This window comes from Macrobrachium rosenbergii, chromosome 7 (assembly GCF_040412425.1).
Source record: "Macrobrachium rosenbergii isolate ZJJX-2024 chromosome 7, ASM4041242v1, whole genome shotgun sequence".
NCBI lineage: Eukaryota > Metazoa > Arthropoda > Malacostraca > Decapoda > Palaemonidae > Macrobrachium > Macrobrachium rosenbergii.
The window spans coordinates 19,602,806-19,617,802 of record NC_089747.1 but is presented as its reverse complement, the minus strand read 5'-3'; the positions used below and the strand labels follow the sequence as shown (position 1 = coordinate 19,617,802).

General features: G+C 34.8%; 1 protein-coding gene across 9 annotated transcripts in view; it reads left to right on the top strand.

Annotated features, from left to right (window-relative positions):
• The window catches only part of Usp47 (ubiquitin specific protease 47), a 134,438-nt gene extending 119,782 nt beyond the window's left edge, over positions 1–14,656 (top strand). For all 9 annotated transcript variants that reach the window (XM_067106765.1, XM_067106763.1, XM_067106766.1 and 6 more), the window contains 3 exons: positions 574–717; positions 1,016–1,194; positions 10,330–14,656. In XM_067106765.1, coding sequence (XP_066962866.1) covers positions 574–717; positions 1,016–1,194; positions 10,330–10,507 — 501 coding nt within the window. In that variant the 3' untranslated portion in view covers positions 10,508–14,656. The remainder of the gene's footprint in view (positions 1–573; positions 718–1,015; positions 1,195–10,329) is intronic.
• Positions 14,657–14,997: the final 341 nt, after the last annotated feature.

Below are 14,997 nucleotides of genomic sequence, written 5' to 3'. Positions count from 1 at the left end.
AATATTGAAGGAGGTGACAAAGCATTGATATTAGAGATGTATAGAACATTGTAGGCTAATGCTTTCGTATAAGGTGTTTTTGACCTGGTTGGTAGGCATCTCCCAGAATTGCTGATACTTGATCACATCAGAGCTTAAACCATTATAAGTATGCTATCTGTGAAAACACTATTTTCACTGCCCCTTTGACAACAATAATTTAGTAAATCTACTGTTGCCTTTAATTGAAAAATATCTAGTGACTAGTTTAGCATTAGTGTATTACTTTTGTATTATAATGATTGTCTGTTATTTTATCTCTCATTTGACATATCCCTCTTAATCGTTGTTTATCCACCATTGAATAAGAGGGATATTTTATGGGAACTCTAAATTGGAGAAACATAAATTAATGGTTTTGATATTTCCACAGGTATTGGAAGGTCCTGAAATCAAAACCCATAATATTGATGAGCTGGCATTCATTTGACATATCCCTCTTAATCGTTGTTTATCCACCATTGAATAAGAGGGATATTTTATGGGAACTCTAAATTGGAGAAACATAAATTAATGGTTTTGATATTTCCACAGGTATTGGAAGGTCCTGAAATCAAAACCCATAATATTGATGAGCTGGCATTGTTTGTTCGAAGATGGAAACCTTCATCTTATACCTTGGATCCCCTTAAAGAGGTTATCATTCCTAAGCCTACTATGGAGGAACTTAAAGATAAGGTGTGTAGATATAACATTTTTTGTGACAGTTATGCAGCAGCCTAATTTTCGTTCACTGTGTAGTGTCATGTCAGTTATATTTCCTGTGAAGAGGTATTGAAATACTGTAGTAGTTTTCATACTTGACATCTCGTTTGTGAAAGTACTTGTATAGTTATTTTTACATTTTAAAATATTTAGTTTGCTGAGAGTTAGACTTTGATACATGATATTGTTTTAGAAGTTCTTAGCTTTTGATGATAACAGTAAACGTACACCATGTGATCACTAGTAAATTTACTCTTTATTGTTTTATCAGTTATCAGAATTGTCGGGCATCAGTGTTGAGAACATAGATGTTGCCAAGGGTAAAGGGACATTCCCATGTGACATGTCTGTGTTAGACATATCAGAGGAACTTGACTGGATGCCTCGTGTTGGTCAGTTAAACCAGCGACCCCTTTATATTCTAGATGATGGTGCTATGATGTATTTCAGGTAATGGCTTGTATTCTTTACATTTTTATTAGCAACTGACTATTTTTATAGTTTTTTATAGCATTATTAATGACTTAGAAATACTTGGTAAGTCACCATTGGCTTTTTCTCTAATTTGCTGTAGGTTTTTAATGAATTATTAAATTGATAAGTTAGAATTTGTCATGATTGCACATTAAGCACTTTATTGCTCCCAATTTGCTGTCAATTTTGGGAACTAGCATTTTTTATGCACAATATTTGAGGGTATTTTCAACTGTAAACATTAGTTTTTTGTTCGTTTTTTGACAACACTTGACCTATTTTATTCATGCTGTCAGAAAGAAATCATTCATGAGGCTGCTCATATCTACAGAGATGATAGTATTAATACCACAGGCTGTGAATCTGTGTAGTAATATTGGAGTATTATTCTCTTGTAAGGCTGTCAATCATCTGTTACCTATTAGACTACTGTATTGTAGTTGTTCTGAGTCAAATAGCTAGTTTTCTTGCCTTTCTCTCCCCATTCTGTCATGATTAACCCTTTGATGCTAAACTGTACATGAAGGTGATTAAGGTTTGGAGTACTTTGAAAAATTGTGAGAGAACAAGGTTTGATGGCATGGCTCCGCAGCCATAGAATTCAAGTATGTTACTTGATAGGTGTCATAAAAGACTTGAATGAAACATCTCCCTAGGTTGTTGTTCAAGTGTCATAAAAAACTTGTTTAAAACTTGCCCCTAGGTTGTTGGACCTGCTTTGAATGGACAAAAGGTTAAGGGTGCATAATTTTCCTTCCTGGAAAGGCTTCTCTGATATTCATATGTCTTTTAATTCCTTTTATGTATATGGGCAACAGCAGTGAGTATGGATCAAAGTGAAATGTCTGTTCCAAGTTGTTTGGCATCTCATGAGCTTATTAACAGAGAAGAAGAGAGACTAGAAATCCAGCGTGAAAATAGTAACATTTGGAATAGGTACACGTAGCTTTAAGATTACTTGTTCTCAAAACTGTAAGAAGAAGCTCATTCTTTTTTTTATGTAGAGAACAATTTATTAAGCTTGAGTCTTATTTGAGAAATGAATTTTAGAGTACAGAAAACTGAATGAATGGTTAATGGAAGCAACCTGTAAAACCCACACCATTGTTTTTCTAAATATCAAAGTATTACAGGGTATAGAAGTAACAAACATGCTTAAGCGAATCAGAGAAATAGTATGCTGCTCATGAAAGATGAGGAGGAGCTACTGGAAAAACAGGCACTGTTTTGTCATAATCCCAGTAAAAAAAAAAAATGCAGTGGTTAAGAGTTGTATTTTAAAATTGATAGGACTAAACCTTCCACATAAAATTAAAAATCTTAACCAGAATGGAGAGGGTGTACATTAGTATCAAACCTACAGCTGAGGAAGTTATGCTCCAAATTTGTGCTTTTATTAAGGAAATGCCACTATGTGCTGTTTGTGGGTTTGAAAATTATAGTTCCACATATTGGACCTGCTGAGGCAGGGTCTAATATGTTGCTAGATGTTTCATCAGATGGACATTTGGCTGAAAGAGAAAATTTCCAGATAAAAATTTTCTGTTTCTCTGTAGATTTTTGTAAGAATTTCATTTTCATGTACAGTAGAGTGGGTCCCCGCTAGATAATGGATCAGCAGTCGTGCCTTCAGTTAATTGCGGGTTTTTGTATGGAACTTCTCCAAATATATCACAGAAAATTTACTAATTCTCGAATATTTATTTAGAGCAATATTCACTAGTTACTTTATTTTCACTTTATGTTCATGCCTAAATACATTTTTATGATTAAAAAAATGATTTATTAATATTCAAATATTAATATTAATGTAAACACAGCAAAATATCAATAAAATGCCAAATTAAAATCCTGCAAAATCACAACACCTCAGTTCAAACTCTCTCTCTCTCTCTCTCTCTCTCTCTCTCTCTCTCTCTCTCTCTCTCTCTCTCTCTCTCTCTCTCTCTCTCTCTCTCTCTCTCTCTCTCTCTCTCTCTCTCTCTCTCAGTATACATATCCTTTAATAAAAAAAAGTAAAATGTTATTTCACTTACAGAGTCCATTTATACTGTATTATTATATTCATAATATTTATAAAGAAAAACCGATCGTTGCGACATTTGTAATTGTTTTTATCGATGTAAATGTACGTAGGTACGTGTTGCTATATTTTCTTTTTTTGTGATTTACTGTATCGTACTTCATTACAAGGTTAGTTCACCCTATGATTATCACACATAACAGTACACAAGAGAATATTTTATCACTGTAGATGTTTGATCTCTAATCACTGTAAAAATATTTAAAATCCAATTTTCATACGTAGGCAACACAAGGTCATACTCTCCTCCCCAGCGGGTTTAACCGTGCCTGTCAAGTCTCCTCCCCAGCTACTGTGCTAAGACTTCAGTTGTAAACACCAGTAATTTCTCTCTCTCTCTCTCTCTCTCTCTCTCTCTCTCTCTCTCTCTCTCTCTCTCTCTCTCTCTCTCTCTCTTAATGAAAGATGAATTACTATATCATAACTTTTATGTACAAAATTAAAAATAATGACAACATTAATACATTCGTTTCTTTTAGTAACTAAAAATAATTTTCCTAATTCTTCCGGTAGTAGGCTCAATCAGCTGATTCTCAGAATGTAAACATTACAAATGTCGGGACGATTTTTTTTATGCATATTACGATGATGACAGATCCATATGATAATACAGTATAAATGGATTCTGTAAATGGAATAACATTTTATTGATATTTTCCTGTGTTTACATTACTATTAATATTTGAAAATTAGTAAATCATTGTAACACGTACATACACAAGAGAATATTTTATCACTGCTAATTCCATTGATAATTTGGTATTTTTTTTTGCAATGCATATTTAAATATTTAAGTACTGTACAGTATTTAACTCGTGAATTCCCAGTGTTCCCCTATCTGTCTACTTGTGAATTCCCAATGTTTCCCTTATCTGGAAAAAGGAAATGGGACAGCTTCAATACTGTATGAGAGAAAATGGCTGTGTTTGAATGTAGGGGGGACTTGAGTTTAGTTTTCACACGTAGCCATAAGCCATATATTTTAAGGGTAATGTTGTAAGATGACTTTGAAATTATATTAAAGGGTTTGTTCATATATGAAACAAACCCTGTGTGTTAATATTAAGATAAATCTTCTAGTGCCAGTTGTGACGGTCCAACTGCATCAGTGGGCTGTAGACAATTCAGTGGAGATCAGGGCCAGATACACTCCAGGAAAAAGGGATGTGGTAGCAGACAAGTTTAGCTGTTGGGAACAGATTATGGGAATGGAATGGTTGCTGCATCAGGAGGTGGCGGACCGGCTGTTTCTCTTGTGGGGGAGACCTATGATAGATCTCTTCTCGACAAGATACAACGACAGTTTAGACATATATGCTTTCCCTCCGTTTTTGTCTGATTCACCAGGTCCTGAACAGAGTAATGAGGCCCCAGAATCTCAAGATGAAGTTGGTAGCTCTGTAGCCACAGGCAGAATGGTTTCTGGACCTGCTGTCTCTGCTGTCAGAAGTTCTGAGAGTTACCTCCCTGGTACAGCCTACTTATCAACCTCATGTGGGGAGGTACCATCAGTCAGTACAGTCCCTTTCTCTTCGTGGGTGGAGACTATCAAGTATCTCCTGCAAGCGAGAAGCTTTTCTCGAGGAGCAGCATCTCAGATGTCAGGATATATCAGGAAGTCTTCAACGTCCATGTCCCGGGGAAAATGGTCTGTCTACTGTGATTGATGCTGTAGACAGGGTTCTTCTCCACTCGGATTTTCTATTCAACAAATAGCTGATTTCCTAGTCTTTTTTGGAGCAGAAAAAAATCTTTGTGTCTGCCATAAGGGGCCATAGGGCTGCTCTAGCGCTAGTTCTGCTTATGAAAGACGTAGATATATCTACATCTTGGAAAATATCTATGTTGATTAAGAGCTTCGAGCAGTCTTGTTCCCCTAGAGAACTCAAACCTCCTAGTTGGGATTTGACTTTGGTTTTGACTAGTCTTACTTGAGCCCCCTGTGAACTGTTGTGACAGGTTACAGATATAAACTTGACCCTCAAGGCTGTTTTCTTGCTGGCCCTAGCTTCAGCAAAAAGATTAGGCAAACTCTATGGTCTGTCTTGTGACGTGAAACACACCAGGGGTTGGAAGTCTTTGGCTTTCAAATTTATTCCAGAATTTGTTGCGAAGACTCAAAGTCCTTCAGTCCATGATGAAAGATTTGTCTCATTTTCTATACCTTCTTTGGGAGACTTTGTTGACAATGACCCTGACGAAATGGTGATGTGCTGTGTGCTTATCTAAAAAGGATTCGACATCTCAGACCGGGTTATCGCAGACGTTTTGTTAGCACAGGCCAGGTCAAGAAAGATGTGTCCAAGAATGCAAATGCAATCCCGGTTTGGCTATGAGAAACGATCAGGAATGCCTATCCACCTACATCAGGAGCTTCAGACAATGTCGCGCAGGCAAGAGCTCACGACGTTAGAGGTCTAAGCTCCTCATTGGCATTTAAGAAGAATGTGTCTGTTCATAGAATTCTGAAAGCTGGTGTGTGGCGTCGCCAAACCACTTTCACTTCCTTCTACTTGAAGGAAGTTGCCCATAGGTCCTTGGACTTTCCTTGGATCTGGTGGTGGCTGCTCAACAGGTTGCATAGCTCATCCAGTGCCCCTGGCGGGGCAGTTTGTAACTAGTCTAAGATGATGGTATGAAAGTGAAGTGAATGAGATGACTGGTCTCTCTTCTTTTCTTTTCTTTCTTTCTTCTTTATCTGTGGACGGTAAGAATAGGGTTCTGTCATGAGCTGGAACTGACATGATACAGGTGAGTGCAGTGCCATACTGGTAGAGTGATTATTATTGTAAGATACCTTTCAGTAGCAATATGTTCCTCTCTTTAACAAGGAGAGAGAGGAATGATAACAAACCTACATAAGTGGCTATGCTGATTTGTTATAAGAACAGATAGCTTCTTGTCTTCAGTATATGCAGTGAACTGTGACTTATTGAAATCCATAAGTCTGAACCCAAGATATACATATATGTGGGGTTCAGAAATAAGGTCATGTTTCTTAGAATTCTCTTGTTCAAAAGAATGACCAGGTGTGGCAAACCTCCAGTCAGGTAATTTACTTACCTCCCACCAAGAGTAAGTCTATCCTAATGTTAAGACCGAGGGTTTGTTTCGTATGTGAACAGATGACAAAATCATTAAATTAATTTTTATTTTTTTTAACTAACAAACCTGAGGTCTTATCATTTAAGGCCCACCTCTAACCACTCCCCTGGCAGTTAACCTGAGTTGGAAGAGTAACTGATGAAGTCATGGAGTACTGCTGGGGTGTGGGTGGTCCCACATGACTCTTGAAAGGACAGATACCACTATTTTACTAAATTCCAGCTGGCGCTAGAAGATTTATCCTAGTGTTAAGACCTCAGGTTGGTAGTTATGAAAAAGATTGATTTAATAAATTTGTCATTTTAGGATGATAGTTTAAGGTATATTTGGTGTTTGAACTATTAAAATAGGCAGTTTTAAGCATTTTTAGAGGGGGCGGGGTTGTCTTTGGTGTTTGAACTGTTAAAATAGCCGGTTATAAGCATTTTTAGAGGGGGGATACCAGCTTAATGCAGATTTTCGCTAATGCGGGTGGTTGGGGTCCCTAACCCCCCGCAGTTATGGGGGACGTACTGTATACACTTCCCTTTGCTTGCTCTTACAAGAAAACAAATTTATTAAGATTTTACATAATCACCTAAGATTATTTTTCATCGTTTTATTAACAATTGCGTATACCATATTACTTTAATATATCTCGGGATAATAACAGCTAAAGGTTATCTTAGTGTTTTTCCAGTACCATCATTTTCTCAAATTTTCTTCTTTTATGGGTTTCATTTAAAAGAAATATAATTTCCTTTAAAAACTTAATGCATTTCTTTAAATGAGATTAATTTTCCTTTACTGAGGTTTTTTTGGGAAAACTTATTTAGATTCCAGAAAACTGCAAATTATGTGCAATATCTTTTTTGTGTTGGAATGAAGTTTTTGCAAACATCTAAGTTTCCTTTTATATTTTCAGTTGTGGTTGCAATTTTTTTGTGACATTACATAAAACCTGCTGTACTTTTGTTCTTAGTCAACTTTTCCTTTTTTGACTTTGTAATTTGGCAAAGCTAAGAGTAGGTGAAGGATTGATATTCTTAGTTGAAATCTGCAGTACCAACCCTAAAAAAGTTATATGAGGATTTATGTCTGCCAAGGTGTTTTCTGTTACATTCCATACTGAGATATCAGATTGAGGGCATGTTTGCCATTCTCTTTGCACAGGGCTGTCCCAAATACTCTCAAAGTGGACAACAAACTAACCAAAAACATTATTTTTTGTGTAAAGGATCCATAAGTTTGTTGAACATAGCCGTAATGTCGTCTTTTGGAGTGACTGCTCAGGCTCGCATGTCTTTAATTCAAATAGTATTCCTTGGATTGTTATATATGTTTTGCAGTCCTGGGTGTACTTCAGAGACATGGCATGAGCAGGAGACAGCAAAGACACTCTGGGAGGCAGGTCATTACACCAGGCTTAGTCAGGATGTTGCATCCCAGGGTTAGGGATGCAGGGAGCTCTGTCTCACGGTCAGTTTTAGGAGGCATCCCTGGAAGTCGTAGGGGTTGTACTCATGGTGAGACCAGATGGTGGGAGCTCCTTATTGATCATCGGACAATAGAAACTGCTTAATTGGGTGGAGGAGGTACAGAGAATCCTCCAAACAAGGAATCGGATGAGGCTTCACCTGGGGTCTCTGATGATTGCTAGCCGTATAGCCATTTTTGTGCAGAGGTGCCATTATTCATGAGACTGCTCTGCTGGCATGGAAATATATCACCCTCAGCAAAGACACAAGCTGATAATCTCAATCCAAAGATTACATTTACCAGAAGGGTACTAAGCTATAGAAATGCATACCCCAAGGAAAATTTTTTTTGTTAGAACACTGATTTCACCAATTACAAGCCACTAAACAAATGAATAATTAGTAAACAAGTAAAAAGATACTCAAAATATTAAATTTATTGAACAAGGGTTACTAAGAAAACACAAATACAAGAGAAAGGAGAAAGACAGGATTAGTGCATAAAAAAATACTTTTTTTTAAGGTTACTGGGTTTATTGTTTAGTAAGAGGGAGAAGAGGTGAGTTCCAGTACAGATTTTATTTAGAGAATGGATATTGGTCTGATGTCTTTTCATAACCATACCTTTTTAGCATCAGTTATTGTCAGTCAATCAGTTGTCATTATCATTTGTTCATTTATTATTTCAAATATGGAATAAGGAGAAATGAGTTTATAAAAAAGAAGAAATCAAACAAAATAAGAATCCTTAATGATGTCATTTTCTAAAGCAAGTCAGTTAACTGATATTGCAGCAGACAGCTGTCATAATGGTAACTGCACAAATATGAAAAAAACAAGGTTGGTGGTGTTCACAAAATAAAACCTAACTGATGTATAGGTATTATTGTTGTAAGGCTGTGGGGGAGGGAGTGACTGATGAGCCAGAAGCTGTTTAAACAAGTTTCTAAAGGACATGACTGGTGGTCTGCATAATGGATTTTGTTCTCTTAGCCAGGGAGGACTTGTGTGCACAACCTCCAAGCTGTTAAAATATCACACCTTAAACTTTAGTACCATACATTATGCCTCTGATGAGTCTTGCCTGGCACTTCAGTTTTTCCTCTTCGTTGACAACTTCCTTTGTCTCTAGCAGTGCTGTAATCAAGTCAGCAACTTGACTGTTAGCACCATCCAAGCTAATACTGAATTCAAACTTAGGATTCAGTGTGTGACTTGGTACACTATGTTCATTGTCATGGAATTTGATTTATACTGCAATCTGTCAATCAGTTCTTTAATCAAAGAAATTTAACCAAAATAATCAAATAGTTGCATGTAGTTGAAGTTACAGAAATTGAGTTTTTTGATGCTTTAATAATCACAAGCAAACCGATTTAGCCCCCCTTTTTTCAGCCTTCATTCTAATAACTAAAAGGTCACAGTTTCATGCATTGCTTATTGTCAGATTCGTCACACTTGTTTAAATCATGGATATTTGATTGACCCGTAGACTCAACCGTTGCATTCAGAATCTACAAGTCAAATGTAACAGTTAAACCTATTTTATGGAGTCTATAAACTTCACCCAATAGCAAATGTTCAGTTTAAAAAAACTTAGGAAATTTAATATCTTCATTCTGTCTATATCCTGTCATTAAAATAGAGATGTATTTCAACTTATGACTTGGTTGAATTACTTAGTTAAATAATAAAGTATTACAGTTAATTAAATTATTTTATTTTTAAGAGCAAATCCTTTAGATCAACCCTTTGAGAGTTGAGATTTTTGGCTCTGTTATAGTTAAACTGCTGAATAATAGTAATAATAAATTATTTAAATACATTTTTGAAGATATCCTCATACAGGCAGTCCCTGGTTATCAGTGATTCAGTTTTACAGCGCTTGTCTAACAACGAAAATCGGCAATTTTTGGCGCCAAAAATCGCTGATTTCTGCTTATCGACGCCGTTACATACCTAACAGAGGCGCTGATTTTCAGTTATCGGTGATTTTTGGTTATCGTCAAGCCATCAGAATGGAACTGCCTGTACTCTTTTATAAACTAATTCAGTAAAGAATTTCTGCTACCACCTTTAGTTCATTTGCCTTAAGGCATAGTGCATACCACTCACTGTAAGAAACTTGATTTTTAATTGTTCAGTGAAAGATTCACATCTGCCCCATAAGGGTAAAAACTTATGTAAACGTAATGAATAATATAGTTTGAGACCACTCTATCATATATCTCAGGAACCCCTATTTAATTTAAAACATTCATAACCATCTGTTACAACAGTTATGATTGTTATGGTTATTACATCCAGCTTGTGATAGTTTTTGGAATTTTTTTTAGAGTCTGTCTTAACCCAAACACCCAAATACAGTAGTAGTAGTTTTAGTCTTGACTACTTGGTTACCATTAGAATGTGGATAGGAAGTTACGTATTTGCATTGAAGGAACTAATTTGCAAATTTTTGTCCAGGGATAAAACGGAAACTCTCAAAGAACTAACAGAAGAAGAACGAAGAGAATTAAATAGTTCTGAGAATCGCCGCCTTAACCGTGATCTGCAGTATTCGTGTCCCAGTTCAACAACAAATTACAGTAACATTAGATCTAAGGAAAGAGGTTTGAAAATATATTTGAACCATGATGATTAGAGTAAATTATGATGCTCTTGTAAAACAAGGTGTGAAGTTTTGTAAAAGGAAGTACAGCATTAAGATAAAAACTGTATATAATATTACTGCCTCATCTTGATGAGGAAACTGAAGTCAGACTTGAGTATTTTACATTAATTTTCATAAATTAAAAATATGTATAAACTCTTTGTTTTCATTATCGTGTTTCCTCTGATGATATAATGATCCATGCAGCACATAAGTAAATCTGTACAGCTTACCTACCAATAATTAAGGGTACACTGTAGTGCTGTTGTGAATGTCATGAAAACTGTGATGTATCTTGAGTCTCATAGCTACATTCTTTGGCTTTTTTGAAGAAATGTTGTAATTCACTTGTGTACAAAGCTTCCACAGATGTTTTACTAAATGACAAATCTTGTGTTACATATCTTGGGGTTACACTCTAAAGAATCTGAAATCAATTTGTACTATGATAAAGCTGTTTCTTGAAGTTATTGAATAGGCCAAAGACACTTTCTTCAAACAATTTCATTTCCATATAGTGAGATATATAAATATTGCCAATGATTAGTAACTCTCTAGCAATATGTTTATTAGAATTAGGTTAGACATGGAGTTTGCTGAGGAAAGGAGATCCTATCTAATCATTGCAGTTTGTGTATAAAATAAACATGTAAAGAAAGGTTTTATGGTAAAATGATAATTATATTTTCTCACTAAATGAATAAATGTATAATTTTCAAGTGATCATTGGTGGTTAGAAGCATTGTTCCTGCTTAAACAATGTTCAGAAAAAGACATGCAAAATACCAATAATTTTGTAAGAAGACAATCTGTGATTAGGGTTTGTGTGCTTGGTCAGTCTTATCCCCCTGTTTTCTTTCATTGCTCAGTGGGTGTGTGAAGATTATCACAAGTACATATTGGTCTCGGTGGACTCGTTCATGATTAGCATTACTAGCAATACAGCTGGTTTTCATAATGCACCTAGGTTATGGTGGTAACATCACCACAAAAAGTTATAAGTGTAGAATGCTTCCATACCAAATGTTAGTTGGTTGATGATTATGCATAGGCAATGCTGTATAGTGCATAATAATTTGCTGCTCAAGTAGAAGTTTGTGTATGCTGGCTGTGATTTTTGTGTACATTTCCTGTTATGTGTCCTGAAAAAAATATGTGCTACTTATGTCACATTCCAAATTTAGGCTATGATACTGCCTGATTTGTTGTCTATGAACATTTGCCTTGGGCAGATTGCATTCCACTTATGGTCATAGCCCCTGAGGTATTTTCTAAGTTTTGTTTTTTTGTTACCTGCAGTGGATGCAATAATGTATGGTATTGTATTCACCAAATTTGTGCACAAAAACTACGTAATTTTATTACTACAAAATTTTTAGTTTTGTCCTATCCCTTTTGAACATTAGAATGTAATATTAATTGTAATCATTCACCAGACTTACAAATAACATTTGTATAGGAATTGTTTTGTTTCTTCTCTCTTTATTTCATTTCAAGTTGTTGAGTCCCAAAGCATTCAGCATTATTGTGCATATTTAGTTGTAGCAAACTTTCCTGTGCCATAAAATTTCTTTGTAATTTGGTATGGGTTACTTGAAATCTTTTTCGAATGATGAATGTCAGAATAATATGACTGGCAAGGGTTTTAAGTTATAAAAAAAAAATAAAAGGGTTTTTGCTAAAATATTCTTAACATGGCATTGGATTGTAGTTTAATATTATAACAGTGATGTGACTGTGAATGTTTCAAGTTAGTGTTATCCTTTGTTCAAAATCTAATGTGATACTGAACTTTTTTATGATTGATTGACCATTTATGAATTTTAATCACAGCAAATACAGTGTTGTCCTATGCATTCATCTTCCTATGTTATAAATACTGTACTTAGTTTATTATCATTTGGCTGTAATTCATTTTTGAGTTTTAAATTACAATGTACACATCATCCTTAAAGTCACACCTTTGATGTAAATATTTACCATATTAATTCACAAAATGTGTCCTTTGTTGATACATCATTGATCAGTAGGTAAGTTCTTTGTATTTGTGTAAATGCTTACTATATTATTGCTGTATGGTTTACTTAGAGAAATTTTTTTGTAGACATAGCCATCTCTCAAATGAGAAAGTTGTGGTTGCATTTTTGAGATCTTGGAATTATTGAGACTAATCATTCATATAAACGTACTGTACTTGTTGATATAACAACCTATGAAGCAGAGGCTTTGTTAGTTGTAATAAAAATTGATGATTGAAATCAGTATAACATTGCAGCATCAGTGCTAAGGCTGTGTAGAAACACAATTAATGAAAGTAAATAATTAGCCTGGTTTTACAAATTACTGTTGTTGGTGTGTAAGTGTAGATGTGCTTTGCATCAAAGCTTTTTATCACTGCATCCCATTTTATTATATCTTCACCTTACTCATAAGCACTTCTAAGGCACACAAAATTGTCTGTGCAGTTTGTCTTCTAATTTTTGTACTATTTTGTGAAGTATGATCCAAAACTGGGATATATTATGCAATAGTCATTGATAATTGAAGATATAACCACCAGTGATCACTTTCCTATAAGACAACTCCAAATTGTAAGGCAAGTATTCGTGTTGCTGTATGATTTTTTATGCAACATTGTAAGGAGCAAGCTTATCTGCTTCATTATCAGCTCTTGGTGTTATTTTAAATAACAAAAGTGGAAAGAGCCATGTGATCATACGTGCTAAGTAAAGCTACAATGCAGCTTTGAGAATGCAGCAAGTAGTTATAAGAATATTTCAGTTTATAGATATGTGCAATAGAAAAAAGTAACGTAGGGCAGTTTTGATGATATGACATTAAGTTGTATCTCAAAAGTAAAAATACAAGAAAAGGTATCTTCAGAACAAAATTGGATAGTTTTAACAAATTGACTAAAAATTTTTGTACAAGTCTAAAAATGGGGTTAATTGCCTTAGGAAGGTTGTATGTGAACTTATTTTATTTCAGCTCTTCACCTTTTGGGTGTTTTGTAAATAATTGTTCCTTCCTTTTTTTTTCTTCTGCATTAGTGTATTAAATGTGCATGTCCCTTGTCTGAATGAGAAAAACAGCTGGAACTGTGGTGATGTGTTCGATACGTGGGTAAATCTTAGTTCCCACCTTGTACATACAACCAGAGTATGACTGACTTTGTCTTGGGGCAAATGCACTGTGTACAGTGATATTTTCTCTCTCTCTCTCTCTCTTTCTCTTTTATTGTTAGGTAAATCCTGTATATAGCTACCAGAGGTATGAATCCCAATCTAACAAGCCACTTAGGTGTCTGTCATCATTATTTAATGGCTGTCACCCAATTCTGCCAATGCCTTGTATTATAATTGTACTTGTCACTTTATATACAACTATATCTCGTTTCCCTGTATTGGATATATGGGGGTTACTGAAAGTTTTTATACATTTGAAAAGTTACCCTGGTATTCACTCTTAAGTACTTTGAATTACAAAGTATTGTTTACACAAGCCCTAGTCCATGTTCACAATTACTACGGTGTCATTGTATATTATGTGCATATGTTATTTATTGTTTAGATTTTGTTAATTTCTGGGGGAAATGTTTTTTCTTTGGTAGTGTTCACACACATTTGAGTGCACAGAGCACAAGAGAGGAAAGTTCGCTAAGGTTGCTGGAATAGAGCAGTATTTTTTGGATTATGTAAATTGGTTGAGCATCATAAGGAAAATGTGCTGATTTGGCAGTATAAAGTGATAGTTTTGACTACAAGGGCTTATATATGATCTGGCTTTAAAAAATGAAAGCACTACCAAGATTTAAATGCCTGTGTGGATGTGAGTATATGTATATAAATATTTATGAATGTGTGGACCATTGAATGGATTTGTATTTAATATTATAAGCCTGCAAAGTTGTGTACGTTGGCTAAACTGTAATTAAAAAAGGTAATTTGTGGAAGGTAACCGAGTAACAATGAACTTTTTATGGCTTTTATATTAGCATTTCCTTTTTGTTACTTCACTAAACAAGTGATTTTTTCCCCATTTTGTTCAACTTCCTGATTTTGTAGAGGCTATATCTTGATGTGACAGATTTCCATCACAATTTTCAAGTTTTAGCCAAGCTCCTAATAAATATGGTTGTCACATTTACTTTATTTTACCTTGATGATTTCATACCTAATTTCATACCTGATAGGTAAGTAAAAAATGTAATAGGTATAATACAATAAAATACCTCCTTATATTAATTTATTAATATGGTATTTACAAGGCAACATTATAAAAAAAAAAAAAAATGAGTTAAACGCTACCGATTTTCTTTCTCTCCTTAAAGACACACAGCTGGCGGACTGTAAGAAAAAACAAAGTTAATATTACTTATTTAAAAAGCTATACTGTAGTTACTTGTAATAATGATTTTTATGATACAAAAAAAATTCATCATATACACTTTATAGCATTTTACATTCCAGGCAGATCACTGG